Source organism: Heteronotia binoei, chromosome 1, assembly GCF_032191835.1.
Source record: "Heteronotia binoei isolate CCM8104 ecotype False Entrance Well chromosome 1, APGP_CSIRO_Hbin_v1, whole genome shotgun sequence".
In the NCBI taxonomy this organism is placed as follows: domain Eukaryota; kingdom Metazoa; phylum Chordata; class Lepidosauria; order Squamata; family Gekkonidae; genus Heteronotia; species Heteronotia binoei.
In genome coordinates, this window is record NC_083223.1 from 203,043,240 (window position 1) to 203,062,940 (window position 19,701).

Consider the following 19,701-nt stretch of genomic DNA (forward strand, 5'->3'; position numbering starts at 1 on the left):
GAGGATGATCTGGCAGCCAGTCAAACAGTGAATACATCTGGATATGATGTCATACTGTTGCAGAGACCCATGAGCCTGATTCACAGTTGAAATAATGTTGTCTCCCTTTAAATGATCATACAGTAAATTACATACTCCAATAGTTGTTTCTGAATTATTTGCCCCACCTGGTTTCAGAAGTGGATTTCTTGATGAGATGCTGAACGATTACATTTTGTTAAGCTATGCTGCTGCTGTGACTGTTGTTTCTAATTAATTTTATTTTTCAAAACACCATGTTGTAATTGTTGCTAGACACTTGGTGGGGGGTAGCAGTTTTGTGACTGAAAGGAGGGACAAAATGTAAAACTGTCACAAAACTACTCCTCTTCCTTATGGATACAAAGATGTGCCCCCAAGTAGACTTGAATATCAGATTTTAGAAAGCTCAAGTCCATACCAAGATATGGCTGGAATACACATGACACTGCAACTTTCCTACAGCTAAGCAGATATCGCTTGATCTGCATCCACATAGGAAGCCTCTTTTTTGTTTCTGAAGTCTTTAGAGAGCTGTTTATGGAGCCAGCTCTTCTTCTTTAAGCTTTTTCTATTTTTTCTTCTCATAGGAATCATCTGGGATTGCGCTTTCAGTATTTCACTTTTAAGAAATTCCCACCCCTCTTGAACCCCCTTCTTCCTAAGTATTTTTGACCATGGGATTTTACCCAGCATCGTTCTAAGTTTGTCAGAGTTTGCCTTTCTGAAGTCCAACCTATAAGTCTGAGTATGTATAGCTTTTTCCTTCCCTAAGACTGTAAATTCCAAAATCACATGGTCACTACTGCACAGGGTGCCCACTTCTTCAATCAATTCTTCCCTATTGGTGAGAATCAAGTCTAAGATAGCAGATCACCTTATTTCCTTCTTCACTTTCTGGAAAAGGAAGTTGTCAACAAGACAAGTCAGGAATCTATTTGACGTTTCATTTTTAGCAGAGTTGGACTTCCAACAGATGTATCAGGTTGCTCATCCAAACAGTATGCAGTAACATGCCTATGAAAAATAAACATTTAAAATGTATTTAGTTATTTGTAGCTGTTTAGCCCTGCCTTTCTATACAAGTCTTATATTTTCAAGCTTCCAATTCAGATACCAAAGTATTTCAGAGCTATGTAATAGTCATGCCATTTTCTTCAGAGTTGCATGATTCTTAATGTCCCATACCTCCCAATTCCATCACTGTACACAGTGTATACAGCCTTTGATATCTTATGTCCCACTGATCACTTTATCAAAGAACCTGAGTCCTACCATGATAGAAACAAAACCCCTACTTTGTCCTGAAGATATTTATATGTTTACAGAAGGCCCTTTTCACATTACCATTTTAAACCAGATGTTATTCATTGTTGACTTGATTTTGAGTAAAGTGATCAAGGATGGGGGTTTCATACAACAAATTTCTTTCCATTAATGAGCTGTCTCTGCCATGTGATCTTCCTCAGACTTTTTAAAAATGTTCTAATGTGAGCACTCTAGTGCTAAACTGCTACAACACTGAAGTGTTACCATGGAACCATTGAGATGCATTGATCACAGTGATTCAGACACACAGTGAAGGGGCTGAAAATGGAAGGAAGCAGTTTCCCTCAGAAGTGGCTTGGCCAAACTTTGCTAACCTGATGTGAGAGGGTTTGTATGAACAGGTAAATCCTACTAGCAGCTGGTTTCTAAAATGAGTCTGCCTGAAATGACAGGAAAAAATCAATTAGCAACCAGTTACTAAAATGGAATACAAAGGAAGTTTGAAAAGGGTCAGGAATCTTGTCACTACTAGCAGGTCCAGGCACCAGACTCCCCCTCCTGCCCCCAACCTTTCCTCGCAGGTTGCTGAGCTGCCAGCATGGCTTTCCTGGCTGCGCTGGGGAAGCTGCAAATAAAAGCACCTGGCCAGCAAGGCAAGAGGTTGGGCGAAGGGAAGGAGCTCTCAGCTCCTTGGTCAGCTGCTGGATGAGCTTCCTCCCACCACCACTGAGGGAGGGAGGCTGCGGAGGAGCTGTCTGGCCCTTTCCGATGGGGGAGGCTGGGCAGCATGATGCGGCAGCAGGTGTGGGGGAGGGCATGCAACGGGCAGGAAGTTGAGGTGGTGCAAGGCTACCAGCACCCTAGTACTGGCTCTGACTACTAGTAGCATGCTGGAAAGTCACAGGTGGATAATCTGTGGCAAGCAGAGTCAGCAGGAGACATTCCATTTGTAGGTAGTGATATGGACTGAGGGAAATCAAATTCTTAGGAATCGTTATGAATACCCTGAGGCCCACTTAAGTTTTTCTTCCCACTAGTTGAGAACCACTTATCTATATCATGTCTTTTTGACTGTTACATTTTCCTCCAGTTTTTTTTTTTAATATTGCCTTATGATTAACAATGCAAACCTACATTTTTTCCTTCTATCTGTTTAAAACATTCAAGCTCTTGTCAGTGAGTCTTCAAGGTAGAAGTAAGGACCTCAGAGGAAAATACCCTTTCTTGCACGTATTATTTTCTGTATTGATCATATTAAGACAACATCACTCATTTGCTGAAGATTAACAGGAAAACAGCAATAGAAAAAAACACGGATGTTTTCAGGGGCACTACTGCTAGTTTCAGTGTACTGTGAGCAAGATTCAAACTAATACCCTCCTTGGATATATCAAGTTAAAACTTCAAAATGACAATGACGTTTAAGAGTATTTTCTTTGTCTTATATCTTGTAGTATCCAAAAGTGTAGGTGGATCTGAGGAATAACAACATGAGGTTTGGAACATCAGTGGAGGATAGGGTTGTCAAGCTCCGGATGAGGCTTTCAGTTCTCCTGGAATCACAACTGATCTCCATACTACAGAGATCAGTTCCCCTGGAGATAATGGCAGCTTCATTCTTGCATCACATCCCTGCTGATCTCCCTCCCCTACTCATTCTCTGTCCTTTAATCTCTGCCCCAAATCTCCAAGAATTCCCCCAAACTGGAGTTCGCAGCCCTAGGAGAAGGAGGGAATTCCCCCCCCCCCTCCATGCTCTCTTCTAAATAGTGCTTCTGGGTATTGTATCTGTATTACATTTCTAAACTGCATTTTAAATTACATTGTTTAGTCTGGTGGGGCGGGGGGGAAAGAAAGATTACAAAATCTGTAGGAGGAAATAAAAGCTAACTGGCAGTTGGTGAGATTTCTTTTTAGGACACAAGTCTTCAGATTTTTAAATGACAAGATCAGTTGGAATTGCCAGTTGATTACCTCAGAGATAGAGGCCTTTTTGTGAAAAAAAAATGACAAGCTTAAATTGTTCCTCTTTAAGGTTGTTACATAAGGCTTGATAAGAAGGTGAAAGTAACCCCTAAAATATTTCTAACTGGCATTTAAATTGCATTAATACCTTCATGTACAGCCTGAGTGAAAGGTCATGCTAGACAAGCAGCATTGTCACTGTTTGTAAATATCTAATTTGCTGCTTTAAAATTGCTGTGAACTTCACTTACTTAGTCTTGCTGAATGAATCCAGTGTTGCAAATACTTCTGACAAGTGGCTATTTGCTTACTGAGAATCCATTGTTCTTAATGGATTGAGATGGACATGCAGTGTGAATGCATTTGTATGGCCACACCATCTCTCTGCTCTTGTTGAAAGTAGCACAGCAGCCAGAAAAAGGCCCAGGTTTCTCAATCTGTTTCATGGCACTTGCCATCCTGTCAGTGGGATTTGCTGGGAAAGTGCTTATGGTTGGAATCCTTGGCCCTTTGTGACTTTTATAAACAAATCATGTATATTTTATTCAAACTTGCATAAAACAGAGGTGAAGGAAATGTTAATGTGTTTAAATAAGAAATAGGGAAAATGAGCCAGGATACAAATGGCTTCTGAAGCCATGTGGAATGCATGGTAGGCACAGCAATTGGAGGAAGGGGGTTTTATTTTGCTTTTTTAAAGATATGATTTAAAATAGATTTATGTGTGTCCCCAACGTGTAACGCCTGAACTGCAGACTTTCCGTGTATCTGAAAGCAGGATGCTCCTGACCCATTGATCTAAACCATACTTTCAGGTGATGGCAGTGTGATCATGTAAATACAAATTCCAGTTGTAGCCATGTTACTACCAAAGCAACAAAACAACTTATGGCACCTTTGAGGCTAATTGTTTTCTCATGACAAAAGGTTTTGCAGTCTATAAAAAGGTAAAAAGTTAGTCCCCTGTGCAAGCAACAGTCGTTTTCGACTCTGGGGTGACGTTGCTTTCACGTTTTCACAGCAGACTTTTTATGGGGTGGTTTGCCATTTCCTTCCCCAGTCATCTACACTTTCCCCCCAGCAAGCTGGGTCCTCATTTTACCGACCTTGGAAGGATGGAAGGCTGAGTCAACCTAGAGCCAGCTACCTGAACCAGCTTCTGCTGGGATCGAACTCAGGTCGTGAGCAGAGGGCTCCGACTGCAGTACTGCAGCTTTACCACTCTGTGACAGGCCACGTCATCTAGTGTGTGATGTTGGCAGATCCAGATAATTTATTTGTTACATTACTATACAGGGCCAAAATTGAAGTAAGATCCAGTAAGCAGAGTGTAAGCCGAAATGCCCTCAAAACAAGGTTGGGGAATTGACAGGTGGGTACCTGGATTAAACAGGATTTTTTAATCTATGTATACAGGATACACGTCCAGAAATTATTGCTTAAATTTACCAGGGACACTAATTAAGTAAAAACAATTAAAATTTATTCCAGAAAAATATAGGCATACATACAAGACAATAAACTCATAAAACACACATACAGTCCTAAGATTCAGAGATAACACAAGGATTGACAAACGGTGATAATTACCAATCGTAGTCTTCAAGGAAGGCTCCAATGGTGACGAACGAGGACTAGGGGGAGGGGACCCTCAACTGGTCAAGAATCGGGGATGTATCTAGACACGGAACTGGGGTACTGCTAGATGCACACCTGTGAGGAGCTGGGTCACAGGTTATAAGGACTACCTTGAACCCTTAGGGGATGGGAGGTACAGGGGTGGCTGACAGTGGTCAGCTGGTACATGACCTCAGAAAAAGGGGAGGCTCTGCAGTGACCATAAGGGCTGGACTTCTGCAGTAGCCAATAGCAAGTTAATTGGTGGCACCTAATTGGGTGCCCATAACTGGCCAATGAACAAGCTTGGGCCCTGGTTACCTGATTGGACTTCCAGGTAACAATGGGCCAGGTTGGGAGGCTCCAGGGTGACCGTTAAGGGAAAGAATGGGGAAAAAAACTGTTAAGGTGGGGGTATTTAAGTCTATCAAACTTATCTAAAAAGGTGACAATAGATGGCCAAATTGCTACCTAGGTAACACACGGTCTATACAATGGACTTGGCTCTGGGTGAAGATGTTCTTCCTCCTCTTCAATCTTCTATTGGCACCATTCTTTGTCTTGAGTTCCGTTGGACAAAGGCTTAGGCGGTCTGACAGGGTCCACGCCTAAGATAAGCTTGATGGCTCTTATGCACAGGTGACATCTGTTGACTACGTGGGCCTCCCGCTTCGCTGTAATGGAGTCTGGCACTGCAGGAAGCTAGCTGCTGGTGGTGTTAGCCTCCTGAGATGGATTCCTGGTCAAGGCTGAAAACCATTTGCCTGGACAGCTCCTGGCGGCGCAGCTTCTTCCACTCCATGGTCGAGATGGGTATCACACAGAGCGACTGGAAACAATTTGTTCTCCTGGTTAGGGCTCCTTCCAGAGACACGGAGTGCTGCTGCAACGGTGTGGCTGTTAATACTGATAAGTCCCTTCCAGTCTGGTAGTGAGAGGAGCTGAAGGTAGGGTTGCCAGGTTCCCCTAGACACTGGCAGGGGAAGAGAAGTTAGAATTGCTGAATCCAGGTTTGGAAACTTCTGGAGTTTTGGGGGTGGAGCCTGGAGAGAACAGGTACCTCAGTGGAGTACAATGCCATAAAGTTCACTTTCCAAAGCATCTACTTTATCAAGGGAAATTGATCTCTGTAGTCTGGAGATCCCCAGGTCCCACCTTGAGGCTGGCATCCCAAGCTGAAGGGATACTCTGTATTTCCTGTAGTTTGTTATAACATTTTTTTTTTGCAACACCTGATTAGATAAATTCCAAAAGGATAGCCTTGCACACCTGACTATGTTCTTCAGACTTCAGAATCATTTTAAAAACATAGGTCAAACCAAAATATCAAATGCTGGGATCAGTTCTTATTTATTTCAAGTTATAGTAAAAGTCCATACTGAAAGAAGCCCACATAGGAAAAAAAACTCCATGGAAGAATATGTAAAGCACCATAGATGTTTATAATTGTGGATAACCATTAATAATATTTTGTTATTATTTTAGGATTAAAATAAGTCATATTCGCATGCAATAAAAAGTGACCATTTTGTTATTTTTATATTGTTATTTTAGGATTAAAATATGTCATATTCACATGCAACTAGAAGTGACCATTTTGTCATCATTGAGCTTTATTAAGAAGGAAAAACAATAATAACAGAAATTAAACTCTACATAGAAATATATTTAAATAAAATTAAATACTATAACTTTATTAATTTACAATTTTTCAGACTTTTTAATGTTAATACATTGTGGTACACCCAGTGACCACAACAAAAGACTATCTAACCCTAATAGTAAAAGCAACAATTATTTAACAACAATCATAATTACTCAGATATAATTCTTCATTGCAAATTAGCCAGTCTCTTTAAGCAACTAAGTTTATTTTCCACCCGCTCATATTGCCGCACAGAAGTGGCAACCATGTCATGTAGTGCCTCATATTTCCTCTTTTTTCACCTCTAAGTGACCTGCCCGTGCATTAGCCAATGTTAGTTTGTGATAAGCAGGTCCCTCTGCAGTCCTTCGAATAGAGACTGGGATGACTGAAATGGAACAAGGAATTAAGAGCATTGTGAAATCCCTCACAAGAGTTTATAGTCTTTGGTGACCATTCCAGGGTTGCATCATGATGGTTCCATATTCTTATAGGAAACTGAGGTTCTCTACCTGCTGCACCCTCAATATATGTCGAAAAGCATCGTAGCTGTCTTCATCTGGAAATGTGGCAGCAAGCTCATCAAAAACAGTTCTCACATCATGCAGCAAGAGATTTCAGTGTAATTTTTATGTTCATATTAGTTTCATATTCAGTTTTCAAGCCAACACTGTTGGTTTTCCTAATGAGACTCTGACACAGGTGAAAATAACACCCTTTGACCAGCGTGTGGAAAGGCAATTCTCACTGCATTCATACAAGCCTTCTCAAAATTCATTAAAAACTTTTGAGGTGACAGATCAATAGCTTCATTATTTCAAACATTCTATTATAGGTCCCCGTGTTCTTTTTTTGAAGTAAAATGTAAATACACGGTGGATATGAATTACCCACCTTGGTATACCATGTGTACAGTTGGTAAAACATATTTGGCACTTTATCTAAGGTGTCATCTCCATAGATCAGGGGTGGCCAGCGGTAGCTCTCCAGATGTTTTTTGCCTTCAACTCCCATCAGCCCCAGCCATTGGCCATGCTGGCTGGGGCTGATGGGAGTTGTAGGCAAAAAACATCTGGAGAGCTACTGCTGGCCACCCCTGCCATAGATGGTATCTTTGTTTAATTCAAGCATAACATCTCTATCACCTAAAGCCAGAATTCTGTCTGGATTTTTCCACACTAGAATCGAGAAGTATCAGTTGCCTATACTTTTCAGGAATGTCAAAATGTATGATTTTTGGGTTAGGCAAATTACTGCCTGCTCTGTGATAGCTTCTCTTTCTTAAACAGCAGAAGTAGTTAAGGCCTCATAGATCTGAAGCTAAGCAGGACTGATTCTGGCAAGTATCTGGAAGGAAGAAATCAATAAACATAGTTGGAATTAATTAAAAAAAATGGTATGATGGAGAATTGATCCACGGGTTTCTCAGACTCTGGGAGGGGGCTGTGTTTTGAGGTAGATGCACCAAATTTGCAGCATAGCATCCAGTCCCTCTCCCCAAAATACTCTCCAAATTTCAAAAGGATTGGACCAGGGGGTCCAATTCTATGAGCCCCAAAAGAAGGTGCCCCTATCCTTCATTATTTCCTATGGAGGGAAGGCATTTAAATGGAGCGTGGTCCCTCTAGATGTGATGGCCAGAACTCCCTTTGGAGTTCAATTGTGCTTGTCACAACCTTGCTCCTGGCTCAACCCCCAATGTCTCCTGCTCCGCCACCAAAGTTTCTTGAATTGGACTTGGCAACCCAATTCCATGTGGGTTTCTTTCAGTATGGACTTTTTCCATGTGGGTTTTTTTCCATGTGGGCATGTTTCCATGGGGGCTTTTTTCCTGTGAGCATTTATGTTTGTGGGGTTTTTTTCTTTGGGCTTTTTTCCTAGAACCAACCTCATAGTACTATAATGAGTGGTTGGCTCATTTCAAAGTTGGAAATGAAAAGAGGGAGGGAGATGGAGATATCATGACTCTGGTTTGCGTACAGGCTGTCCTCCATCATCTCGTCATTGTGCACTGTCTCAAGAAGAAGAAGCACAGCCAGCATGGTGTAACAGAGTGTGAGGCTAGGATCTGGAGGACCCATGTTCACATCCTCACTCTGCCATGGACACTTGCTGGGTGTCCTTGGGCCAGTGACTCTCTGACTACCTAGCCTACCTCATAGAATTATTGTTAGGATAAAATGGAGGAATCCCCATTGGGGATAAAGGTGAGGTCTAAATGAAGCAAATAATATAAGAAATAGATGGGTGTTCTGAACTGACTTTCCACTGACTTATAGTTGGGTGTTTTACAGGGAACAGTACAGTGAAAGTGTTAAGCCTAGTGCAAAATGAGATAGAAACTACTCTGGATGTTGTAGTGTTGTGTTCAAACTCACAGATTACCATATTTTGATTTTTGACTTGGTTAGGTCCATTTCTCAACACAGAAATCATACATGTAAAGAGACTGTTTGTTTATTTCATATATGAAACTGCATAAGTCCAGTGTGCTTTCTAGAAAAAATGGTACCATAATTGTTGAAATATAGGATGATCAGTCACAAAAGAGGATCTGGTACTTATACCTAGAGTTGCCAAGTCCCTTTGCCAGTCTGGCAGGGGGATTTAGGCAATATTCCTTGGGTGGGTGAGGATGTTGTGAGGGGGATGCGCTGGTTTGGGGGCAAACTCTATGGTTAAATTGGACTTAAACCATAGAGTTGCCCAAAACCAGAGCATCCCCATGCAATGTTCCCAGTGTGATGATGTCAGTAAAATAATCACATTGGGGGCATCACACAGCAATGTTCCTGTTTGGGGGAGGAGTTTCCCCCACTGGCCAGCTGGTTCATGGGGAGGAGGAGTTTCCCCCACTGGCCAGCTGGTTCATGGGGAGGAGAAGCCCCCTTGAGGTTGGCAACCCTACTTGTACAATTAAATGTGACTTTGTAAAGGGGAGGCTTACATCTATATCCCCCCATGATAAAGAATGATACCTAACAAAATTATTGGTTTTACATAGGCACCAGGGATGCCAACTTCAGGTAGGGAAATTCCTGTATATCATGAGGGTGAAGACTGAGGAGGCAGGGTTTAGGGAAGGGAGGGAACTCAGCAGAGTATAATGTCATAGAGTCTACCCTCCAAAGCAGCCATTTTCTCCAATGGAACTAATCAATGTAGTCTTAAGATCTGTTGTATTTTCCAAAGATCTACAGGCCCCACCTAGAAACTCACAACCACAGCAGTTACTTGTTACAGAAGCCCTGGATTTCTGTGGAACTTTTTGTTCTATAGAAATGGCTTCTGCATGCTGTATCCTTACCAAGACTGCTTTATACCAGCACAAGAGAGATGGTGTGGAGGTGGGGGGAAAGCATGAAATGTATATGTGTTGTAAAGCAAAACTTGAAACAAATCAGTGTTCCAGCATGGGTATCATTTTTAAAAATACCTTTACATTTTCACATGTGAATGCAAACAGCATGGGGAAAGTGCTTTAAGCTACATTTGTAAATTCAGCCCAAGTGGCTAGATCATGTATAAATTGGGCTCTAACATTACAAGATATCTGCAACATCTGTAGGAGGTCAAAGTTTGTTTAAAATTGCAACTCCTTAAATACCTTATTTATTTATTTATTTGTAATTTGTAATTTATAAATATGTAACCATATATTTAAAGCATTTAAAAAAAAATGTGTTTTGCAAAAATTGCAAGATAATAGCTTCCAAATTTTGATCTTTCCGTTCTGTGAAGACATTGACACTTGTTCATACACGCATACATGTCAATTGATTGCTGGACAAATGAATCAGTGAATGTGAATTTATTTAGATATTTTTTTAGAATATTTCTGTCTCAGCTTTTCAAAAATCTTGCCCAAGGTACTTAACATCAAAAATAAAATAAATTATACAATTAGTTTTAAACAATTAATTGAAAATTCCAACAAATTCTCATCAATAAGCCAATAATCAGTAAAATCGGCAATAAAAAGATTGACAGAAGATAGGCCATAGGGAGGGGTCCAAAATATAAAAAATAGACAAACACTTTATCTAAAAACACTGTGCCTGAAAGCCAAAAAAAGACAGCAATTGAACTTTAAGGGGAAGAACATTCAATAACAAGGGACTCACCACCGAGAAAGCTCTGTTGCTAATTTCCACTTCTCAAGGGCACATAAGCAAATCTTACAGTGATGTAGACAGAGCATTATAGGAAAAGGGAGTCCTTTCATTTAAAGTGCATGGTATTTGATGTCATATGACAGTACTATATGCAGTGTTTTATCTGCAAATTAGTATCTGATGTCCCATCTGGAGGTACAAACTAGTCCACTGTTAATTAGGAAGGGAGCTAAGTGTTCTTAGCATTATCTGGATGGCTTGATCCCAGAGTACCTCCAACACAGGAGTGTCTTCCTTTCTATTTTATGGCCAGGGGAGAATGCTTGGTGTCTACAATGCACACTCTGTATGCTCACATGGAGAATTTCCCTTTATACAAGAGACCTAGATGCCTTTGCATACAAGAGGCTTTGAGCACTACACGCTAAAACTAGTAGCATATGTCAGGGTGGCCAACGGTAGCTCTCCAGATGTTTTTTGCCTACAACTCCCATCAGCCTCGGCCAACATTGCTAATGGCTGGGGCTGATGGGAGTTGTAGGCAAAAAAAATCTGGAGAGCTACTGGTGGCCACCCCTGCATATGTTATTTACAATAACAACAAATAGAGTACTGGGTCTTCAACCCTTCATAGAGTACCAGATCCCAGACGGAGGCAAGCTGTGCCTGGGGAAAAATTGGAAGTGCAGAGGCAGTGCAAACAGTAGCTGGCAAGCCTTCCTAGCTTCCTGACAGAAACTTTGCCAGCTATGTAGTAACAGCATGACAAAAACGTGTGCTGAGGGCATTGTGGATGAACCACAGATGTGCCCTTAGCATTAGTGAAGTCTTCCCAAGTGAACTATAGAAAAGCATCTTTGGGAATGTAAACAATTTAGGCTACTTAGCCTGGCAATGTGCACTATGTGTAAAATAATTGCCAGAGCAATGGTGTCTACATTGGCTGCCTTAAGAGACTGCTGCATGTGCAAGAAAACCTGTAGCTTTGAACTCATTTCACTTGAATAGAAACTGCAAAATTTCCAGTTGGCAGCAAAACGCCGAGAGCTTTGTTATCCATTTATTCCTCACTTTGTGTGAGCATTAATTTTCTGGACAAATGGGGAAAAGGAGAATCAAGCAAACTATTCAGTTTCACAGTTAGCCCCTTCTCAACGCATAGTTAGTGTTTGCGTGAATCATTAAGGCATAATTCTAATTGCAGTGTTAGTCTGTTCCAAAATCTCTGCCATGAGTGAGACATTGTGTTCTGTGTAGGACTGAAAGGAACTCTGAGCATGAATGGGGTTTGGGGGAGCAACCAGTAAAACCATGCCATTGTTTGTGACTAGTACAAGAAGCTAGGTAAATTTACAATGCCTTGCATTCAGCAATATGGAAATGGCACGGAAGAGAATGCCTAGCAGGGGTTAAGTTCTTATGCCTGCACTGCAGCCTACTTCTGTCAACACTGGGCTTAGGAAACAAACATTTATGCTTTGTGAAATGAAAGTGTATTTTTGAAGACTAGCCGTCAGATATTTTTTGCCCTTCACACTTTCAAATGCTTAGCCTTTTTTGTAAGTTGACTGCAAAGTGCATCAGTTTGCCAGGGAAAAAAAAAGTAAATCAGGGGAGGGGGAAGGAAAGTCTTGACAAGTGCCTATGGCGTCATTGTCAAGTACATGAGCTTCAAGTAGAAGATGGCAGGAGGTTTGGCACAGAATATGCTTCCTTCAAGCCTATTACCTCGGGGGTACCTGACTCTTGAGAAGCTTTTCAATCCTTCCAAATGACGTTATTCCCCACTGTCCTCTGGTTTATTTGGAGCACACTGTCTCACAGATAAACATGCTGTTTAACTGCAGGTCAAGGGATGGAGTCATTCTGCTAGCAAAATGCCTTGGATACATTAAATGGCACTGACATGCAGAAAGATGCGTAGAGAGATCAAAGTTGTCACCAGTATGCGTTGGATTGGAGGGTGCTGGAGGGGAAAAAACCCCAAACAAACGCACAACAATTGGAGTGGGGTTTTTTAAAGCCATAATATAGTCGAGCATTTAAAAATATGACCTGCCAAACACCAAGGATCAAGGTTTCACTGCATAATACAGAACATAAAAGTTTAGGCAAGGCAGCAACTTTCTGATCTGGGGCAAGGAGATGGAAAACATTAAATAGTCAGTATAGCAGGAAATGCATATATATAGACAGACTGGAATTTCAAAGTTTTGCCCTTGTATATGAAAAAAGTAATGACATACGAAAATGATGTTCCCCCCTCTCCAATCCTTGTCCAGCATGATACATCATGGTGGTTTATTATTATGTTTAATTTGTTCAAGACAGCATATTCAGTTTTACAATAAATAGGATTGGTTATAAATGTAGGCATTATCATTTGTATTCAGATCTGTGTACATTCAATGAAAGTATCTGGATTATCAGAAATATTCTAACAAATCAAGTTTTAGACATTTGCAAACTAGACATCAAATACTGTGACTGTTATAAAATCACAGTGTTACAAAATTATTGTTTTACTTGTTCCAATAATCAACTGCCTGTCTCCCTTCAGGTTTTTTATTTTTTTACGGCTACACTGAATGTACAGGGAAAATACGTATATTGAGAATTCTGCCTTTTGTCCTTTGCTTTGTATACAATGGATATGGAACAATGTTTTATGAAGACAGGGATGGTAGCTAATGCTGCTCCCCCACCCCCTGCTAAATTCAGAATTTGTTATTTATATGCCCTATTCCTACTTAGGTATAAATAAGTTACCTGTGGGTGGGGGGAATGGAGCTATTCTGTGAAATCTGTGGAACTAAAGTATTGTGGAGAACACAGGGAGAAATACCCCCTTATAAAGCATCCCTTATAAATATATGGTGCCCTGGTTTGGAATGTTCTTCTTCATTGTCTCCCACTGTCATTGTGATACCACACTGTAATTTAAAAAGATAAAAAATTACATAAAAGGAGGAAGTTAGGAGCCTTCTGGTAGGGAAAAATAGAAACAAAATGATTGCAAATTAAACTTCTTTTGTGATCAAGTGGGATTTTATTGCCTTTTGCTTAATTGGACACCTCAGAAGTGTGGGAAACATTGTTATAGTTAAAATTGTTACTTTGTAAATCATAGGGACAAAGGGGCTGTGCTGCAACTTTAAAGTTTCCGTGCACGTAAATGTCAATAGAGTGCCTTCTCCATCATCAGCACTAAATTCACATTGATGCCTCTTTTCTTCTCTGTATTGATCCTTCCATGAGAACGTAGATTTGTATCTGTTAATTAATGCGTCCTGAAACAGCATTTGTATTAATCAGGCAGATAAGAAAAATTGGATGCCTGCACCCTCATGACAACCGTAAAAGTGCTGGCCCTGATAAAAATCGTGGATGGACCTCAATAAAAAAGTTCCTCCTTCCACTCAATAAACTAATCATCCTCCTTTTAATTATTCGGCAGAAAGATGTGTGGAGATTGGAGAATGTGTAAATCTATTTACTAACAGCAGTGTCTGGGAGGGAGGGAGACTGGGGCCGTTACAGGACACTGCTGCAGGCTACATTCTCTGCCCATCTGCTGTTGCAGAAAAACTGGTTCTTGAGAGAGGGAGAGGACAGAAATCCTGGAGCTAATTGAAAATATGCATTCCTCTTTAGACCCTTTCAAATTATTATTTCTGTTCCATTTCCTTCCATTTCCAGTGAGGGCTATTAAATTACCCACTGTCATCTTTTTGAAAGGCTTTTCTTTTTTACTTTGTGAACACTGTGTTAGTTTTGTTTTGAACCAATTAAAATATCCACCTCCAGGGCACAAAGGCAACATATTAAAATAATAAAGATTTTTTTTAAAAAAAAAAGTTGAGGCATAAGCATTTCTCTTTTTGTTTTGTTTGATTTTAGGTTTGTATCAAAGCAGTATGATGGTATGAATCTGATGCCTAAGAGTGTGATGATGTCTCCCCCCACCACACACAAATCCCTTTTGTTTTTCCATTTAACATTATTCTCTTCTAAGTTCTGGGCCTTCAAAAGAGGAGGGAAATGTAGATAAAGTCAAAGGAGTAGCTAAAGGAAACTGTTCTTCATGCAGGATCCTTGTCAAAGCACATGTAAGCAGCTCCATAAACAACTAACCGAAAGCTTTGAGCCATGTCTTTAAGACCCCCTTAAGAAAAGCTTGACTAATCCCCTTTGATGATTTTATTAAGTACTTGTGGTGGCTGGTGCCAATTGGCAAACCACAACGTTTCACCAACAGGCCAGGAAATCCTTGCTTCTCACAGTGTTCTGTGGTGTCTTACATGATTGGGGGATAATAGCCGTTGGAGATAATAAATTAACAGCTACTGTAAACAGGAGCCTGAAAAGGTATGACAGTGGAAATGTTTGCCCTTTGTGATCCTATTAGGAAGGAAGGGGAGGGGAACAAAAGCAAAACTTAAATTCATTAAGAAGCATTATTAAATTTTCACTCTCTCCCTCTTTTCTCTCTCTCAAAAATGATGGTGTGATTACTATTCACTTGGCACTTTAATGTGCCATCCTGTTATTTCAGAAACCGTAGTACACACAGAAGCCATTACAGAAGTAATTAGTGTCTTTTCTGAAGAGGGTAGGTCTTGCTTCAGTTTCTGCTGAGGTTAAAGTTCAAAAAGCACTTTGCTTGTTGTGATCATCACCTTAATTCTATTAAGGTACAGACTCTTCTCCTGCAGAAATGTTTTCATTCTTCTTTTTTTCAAAATCTCACTACCAGCACAACCATTTCTGAAATAGAATCTGACATCATTGGTATTCCTTTTACCAGCTATGATGACTATTGTCAAAATGCAACTTCAAAGCCATTGGGTCAGAATGATTTCAGTATCTTTCTAGATGTTGTAATACGTATTTCTCCATTCCTGACAAGATTAAAAATGTGAGTCCTTTTACGTTGCTATAAAGCCCCTCCCCCCTTATAAAAAACAAAGATATGTAAATTTAAATTTTCTTGATGAAATTTTTGTGATTATTTGGAGTTCAGGAAGACTGCAGTACATGCATACAGATTTATAAACTTACATAATGATAACAAGCAGAAAAGAAACATAAAGCAGAATTATGATGATCCTGAACCATTTTAATTATTTTTCTGTGTACTTCTCCTCCCGGTTTAGGATTTTCCACTTTATCGCTTGCTGACCAGATGAGCCTTCTGCAGAGTGCTTGGATGGAGATTTTGATTCTGGGAGTTGTATACAGATCACTTTCTTTTGAAGATGAGCTTGTCTATGCTGAAGATTATATTATGGATGAAGATCAGTCCAAATTAGCAGGCCTTCTTGACCTCAACAATGCCATCCTGCAACTGGTAAAAAAATACAAGAGTATGAAGCTGGAGAAGGAAGAGTTTGTCACCCTCAAAGCTATCGCGCTTGCTAATTCAGGTTGGCAGATTGGCATGATGGCTCATGTCATTTTCCCCCCTTTCCCCTAATATCTTCTGCATGATGATTTCTAAACAAGACATTAGGAATAAGTAATTTTTAATCATAGTACTGCAGGAGATGCTGAACGGCTAGTAGCATGGTAGTTCAAATTAAGGGAAGATCTTTATGGTTATAACCATTTGCTGCACAGGTTTCTAATTTTGTTAAAAGACACCAGAAATTTGGACTGTATTAAAAGCAATTATGCTTTTCAATAAACATAAATGTTGCTCTGCTAAATCCATTTCATAATCCAGATAAGTCTAATCAGTTCACTAAACCCCAATAGAATGGATGGGACCATGACTAAATGTAATATATGATCTGCTTCAATCCAGCTACTAAACGTAGTGAACCCAGTAAGTAAGGTGAACTCAGGTTTTGTCAGGGAAAGGAGCAAATCACTGTTTAATCTTACAGGGTCTCTTCTTCACCATATGACTTTTGATTTTTATGGTTGACATTTAACTGATAGGAATTACTTGTTTGGAAAGGGTTAAGAAATCAAGAAAGGAATCTTCTCTGCATTTGAACTTAAAAGTGCTGAAGCAGTAAGCTAGTGTCTGATAAGTAAAAATCATTTGTTCTTTGTTGTTTTTTCTTTTGTGCCTCCCTAATGCTTTATTGTGGTCTTAAGTCCCTTTTAGCATTTGCATAAAGTTCATGATAGATCCCTCTTTAATGACGTGCTGATCATTAGATACCTGTGTGTCAATAACATGCTCTGATGCTATGTACCATTGACAGTCACACCGTGCCCCTCCATCTGCTTTTGTTTTGACCCTATCTTTGAACTTTATCTTGGTTGCTGGCCAGTAGTTTTCCCTTTAATTACAAGAAGGAAACTGTCAATAAAATCTGTTAAATGGGATGCAATGAGTGGCTTGAATGGGTGGACGGCTATTTGTTCAAATTCTGCAGCATTCAAGGTATTGACAGTTTGTTTTCTGGGGCCATATGTGACGATCAATCTCAGGCTGGGCTCAGCCGCGCTGAAAAATGAAAAACCAGATTGCTTTTGCTTACTTGTGGATGACGACTTGTGATTTGGCGCGGTTCTAGTGAGATGAGACCTTCTGCCCAAATTGCCCCCCCGAGAGCCAGGGTGCGTGACTGTTTTTAGAAATAATTTTTTAATTGATTTTGTAATTAACAGTTCATCTACAGTATTGATGCATGAATCCTCAGATTGATAGGAGGAAAATTGTTTTCAACAATGAAGTTGTACTTTCCTATTTGTCTTCATAATGGGATCTAGCAGTTTACATTTTTAATTGGGGCTTTAATTCTTTCACAAAAAAGCAAAATAAAACATCACTTTTAATAAATATAAATTCAATCCCCCACTGAAGTAGATGAATGCAGGTTTTGTTATGATACATAGTATGGTCTTTATGGTCATTACGAATTCTTATTTAGTTTGCAAGATAATTTTATTTGCAACAAGGAGAGTTTTGCTTCAAGCAAGATAATATGTAATTGACCAACATATCATGTCCTTATTATTGTCACAATCTTTTAAAGTTACTGTTAAAGTGAGATTGACAAAGCTAGAAATTAGGTATGCATTATATAAAAACATTATTTTAAAAACATTTTCTAAAGCAGCTTACATCTGTGTATTTGGAGGTGATAGAGACATTATTTCAGTCTGACCTACAGAGATTTAATATGACATTCATTGAAATTATCAGCTTAGCATAAACATCTGGCTTGATTCAATAATAATTAATGCTCTTTTGTGCTCTAAATCAGTGAACTGATTTAATGGTAACTTTAGTGCCTCCCTCCTTCCTCATTCTACCCATGCATAAACATATAGGACTATTCTACATTAATATGGGCAGGGTACCACTGGTACTATAACTCCAGTCCATCCAGAGATTGAAACAGCAAAGCAGCTCAGATCTAGATTAGAAATTCAAATGTATTCTCACAAAATCTCCAACCCCATGCCTTTTCAGGCATCTCCTATTCAGTTGAAAAGTCAGATAAAACTAATGTCCAGGACAGGCATATCCCTGGCTTTTGAAGCCCTATAGAAATCAGTCTGCTGGGCTACTGGGGACTGGGTAGTTTTCCAGTTTGTCCCAATATGCAGTGTTTTCCAAAGATAATTGCTTCTATGCACAAGGGCAGGCATTATCAACAATCCTTGGATCCAAAATCATAGCAGCATTCTTCTTTGCTTCTCAGTAAATAGATCTTGAAACATCACAGCAATATCTGAGCCCCCCTCCCTCTACCTGCCTTTGCTGAGGACATCAGAAGGAGGAGAGCAGAACAGGCAACTCCCCTTCATGCCCAGACTCAGCTCCACTCAAAAGAATGCTCTAATTTTCTCTTTCATGTCAGTTTTTATGTTTTGTTTTATATTTTCATGTAAGTTGCTTTGGGCCCTGAGGTGAGTAGCCCAGGCTAGACTGATCTCCCTCAGATCTTGGAATCTAAGCAAGGTTCAGCCATGATTAGTCCTTGAAGGTTGCAATGCAGAGGCAGGCAATGGCAAATCACCTCTTTATGTTTCTTGCCTTGAAAACTCTACACGGTCACCATAAATCTGCTATGACTTGATGGTACTTTACAGTGGGAAAAAGTATATAAAGAAACATAGACATAAGTAATCAATAGTAAACCACCATTGTTGCTAACTCTTCTTGCCCTTAATAAAATGGCAGTTGTTGAGCTTACACAGTTCAAAAAATATTGGCAGTGTATAATACAGGACAGGAGTGGCCAAATTTGTTTAACATAAGAGCAACATAGAATAAACATTGGATGGTTGAGAGCCGCAAGACATGAACAAATATCACACACACAACTTTATTTTATAACACAACTATACTAGAAGGAGACTTTAAAAAAAAGCAAGGAATAATAATCCTCATAAAACCAGCATAGAGAAAAGTTAGGGAATTATTTTTTGGCACCAGTGTGAGAAGGAAACAGATATATACCATATAAATCACTGACCACCGTTTGCATCATTATGCATCTTTCTTTGCCCTTGACTTCGTTAGTAAATAAGAGCTATGAAACTAAAGGGGGAACCCTGTGCAGCCCTCTTTAATCCTGTCTCTCCTTCCAGTGGTTCCCTCAACTCTTGTGCTCTCTTTCCCCACTCTAGGTCTCTGTGGTGGAGGAGAAGAGCTTGTGAGCCTGCCTATTTCCCCCTCCTTGCCGACTTGACTTGACTTATGGCAGAAATAGTCACCTACCTATAGGTCAGTACTTAGAGGCTGACTGATGTTCCAATGCTAAGCACACTTTCTTGAGAGTAAGCTTGCGTTCAATTCCTCCTCAACCTCCAGGAGCCACATCATATGTGTGAAAGAGCCACATGTGGCTCCTGAACCGCAGTTTGACCACCCCAGTATAAGATCCTGGTCTGGTATTTTGGAGGAAATACTAACTGCAGCATAAGAATCAGTTTGGCACCAATGAGTTCTTTGTTCACTTTCAAAGAAAAATAATTCCTCTGAATATTTCCCAAAGCATGTATGTAGTGATTACTTTAAGCATACAGGCAACTGAATTGGTTGCAGCTTAATAAATAGTATTTGGTATGTTTCTTCATGCTGTCATTAAGTGCTCCTTGGTATCA

General features: G+C 39.9%; 1 protein-coding gene across 7 annotated transcripts in view; it reads left to right on the forward strand.

Annotated features, from left to right (window-relative positions):
• ESRRG (estrogen related receptor gamma) overlaps window positions 1-19,701 on the forward strand; it is an 817,641-nt gene that overhangs the window by 783,411 nt on the left and 14,529 nt on the right. For all 7 annotated transcript variants that reach the window (XM_060246714.1, XM_060246723.1, XM_060246761.1 and 4 more), the window contains one exon: window positions 15,786-16,055. In XM_060246714.1, the coding sequence (XP_060102697.1) occupies window positions 15,786-16,055 (270 nt within the window). The remainder of the gene's footprint in view (window positions 1-15,785; window positions 16,056-19,701) is intronic.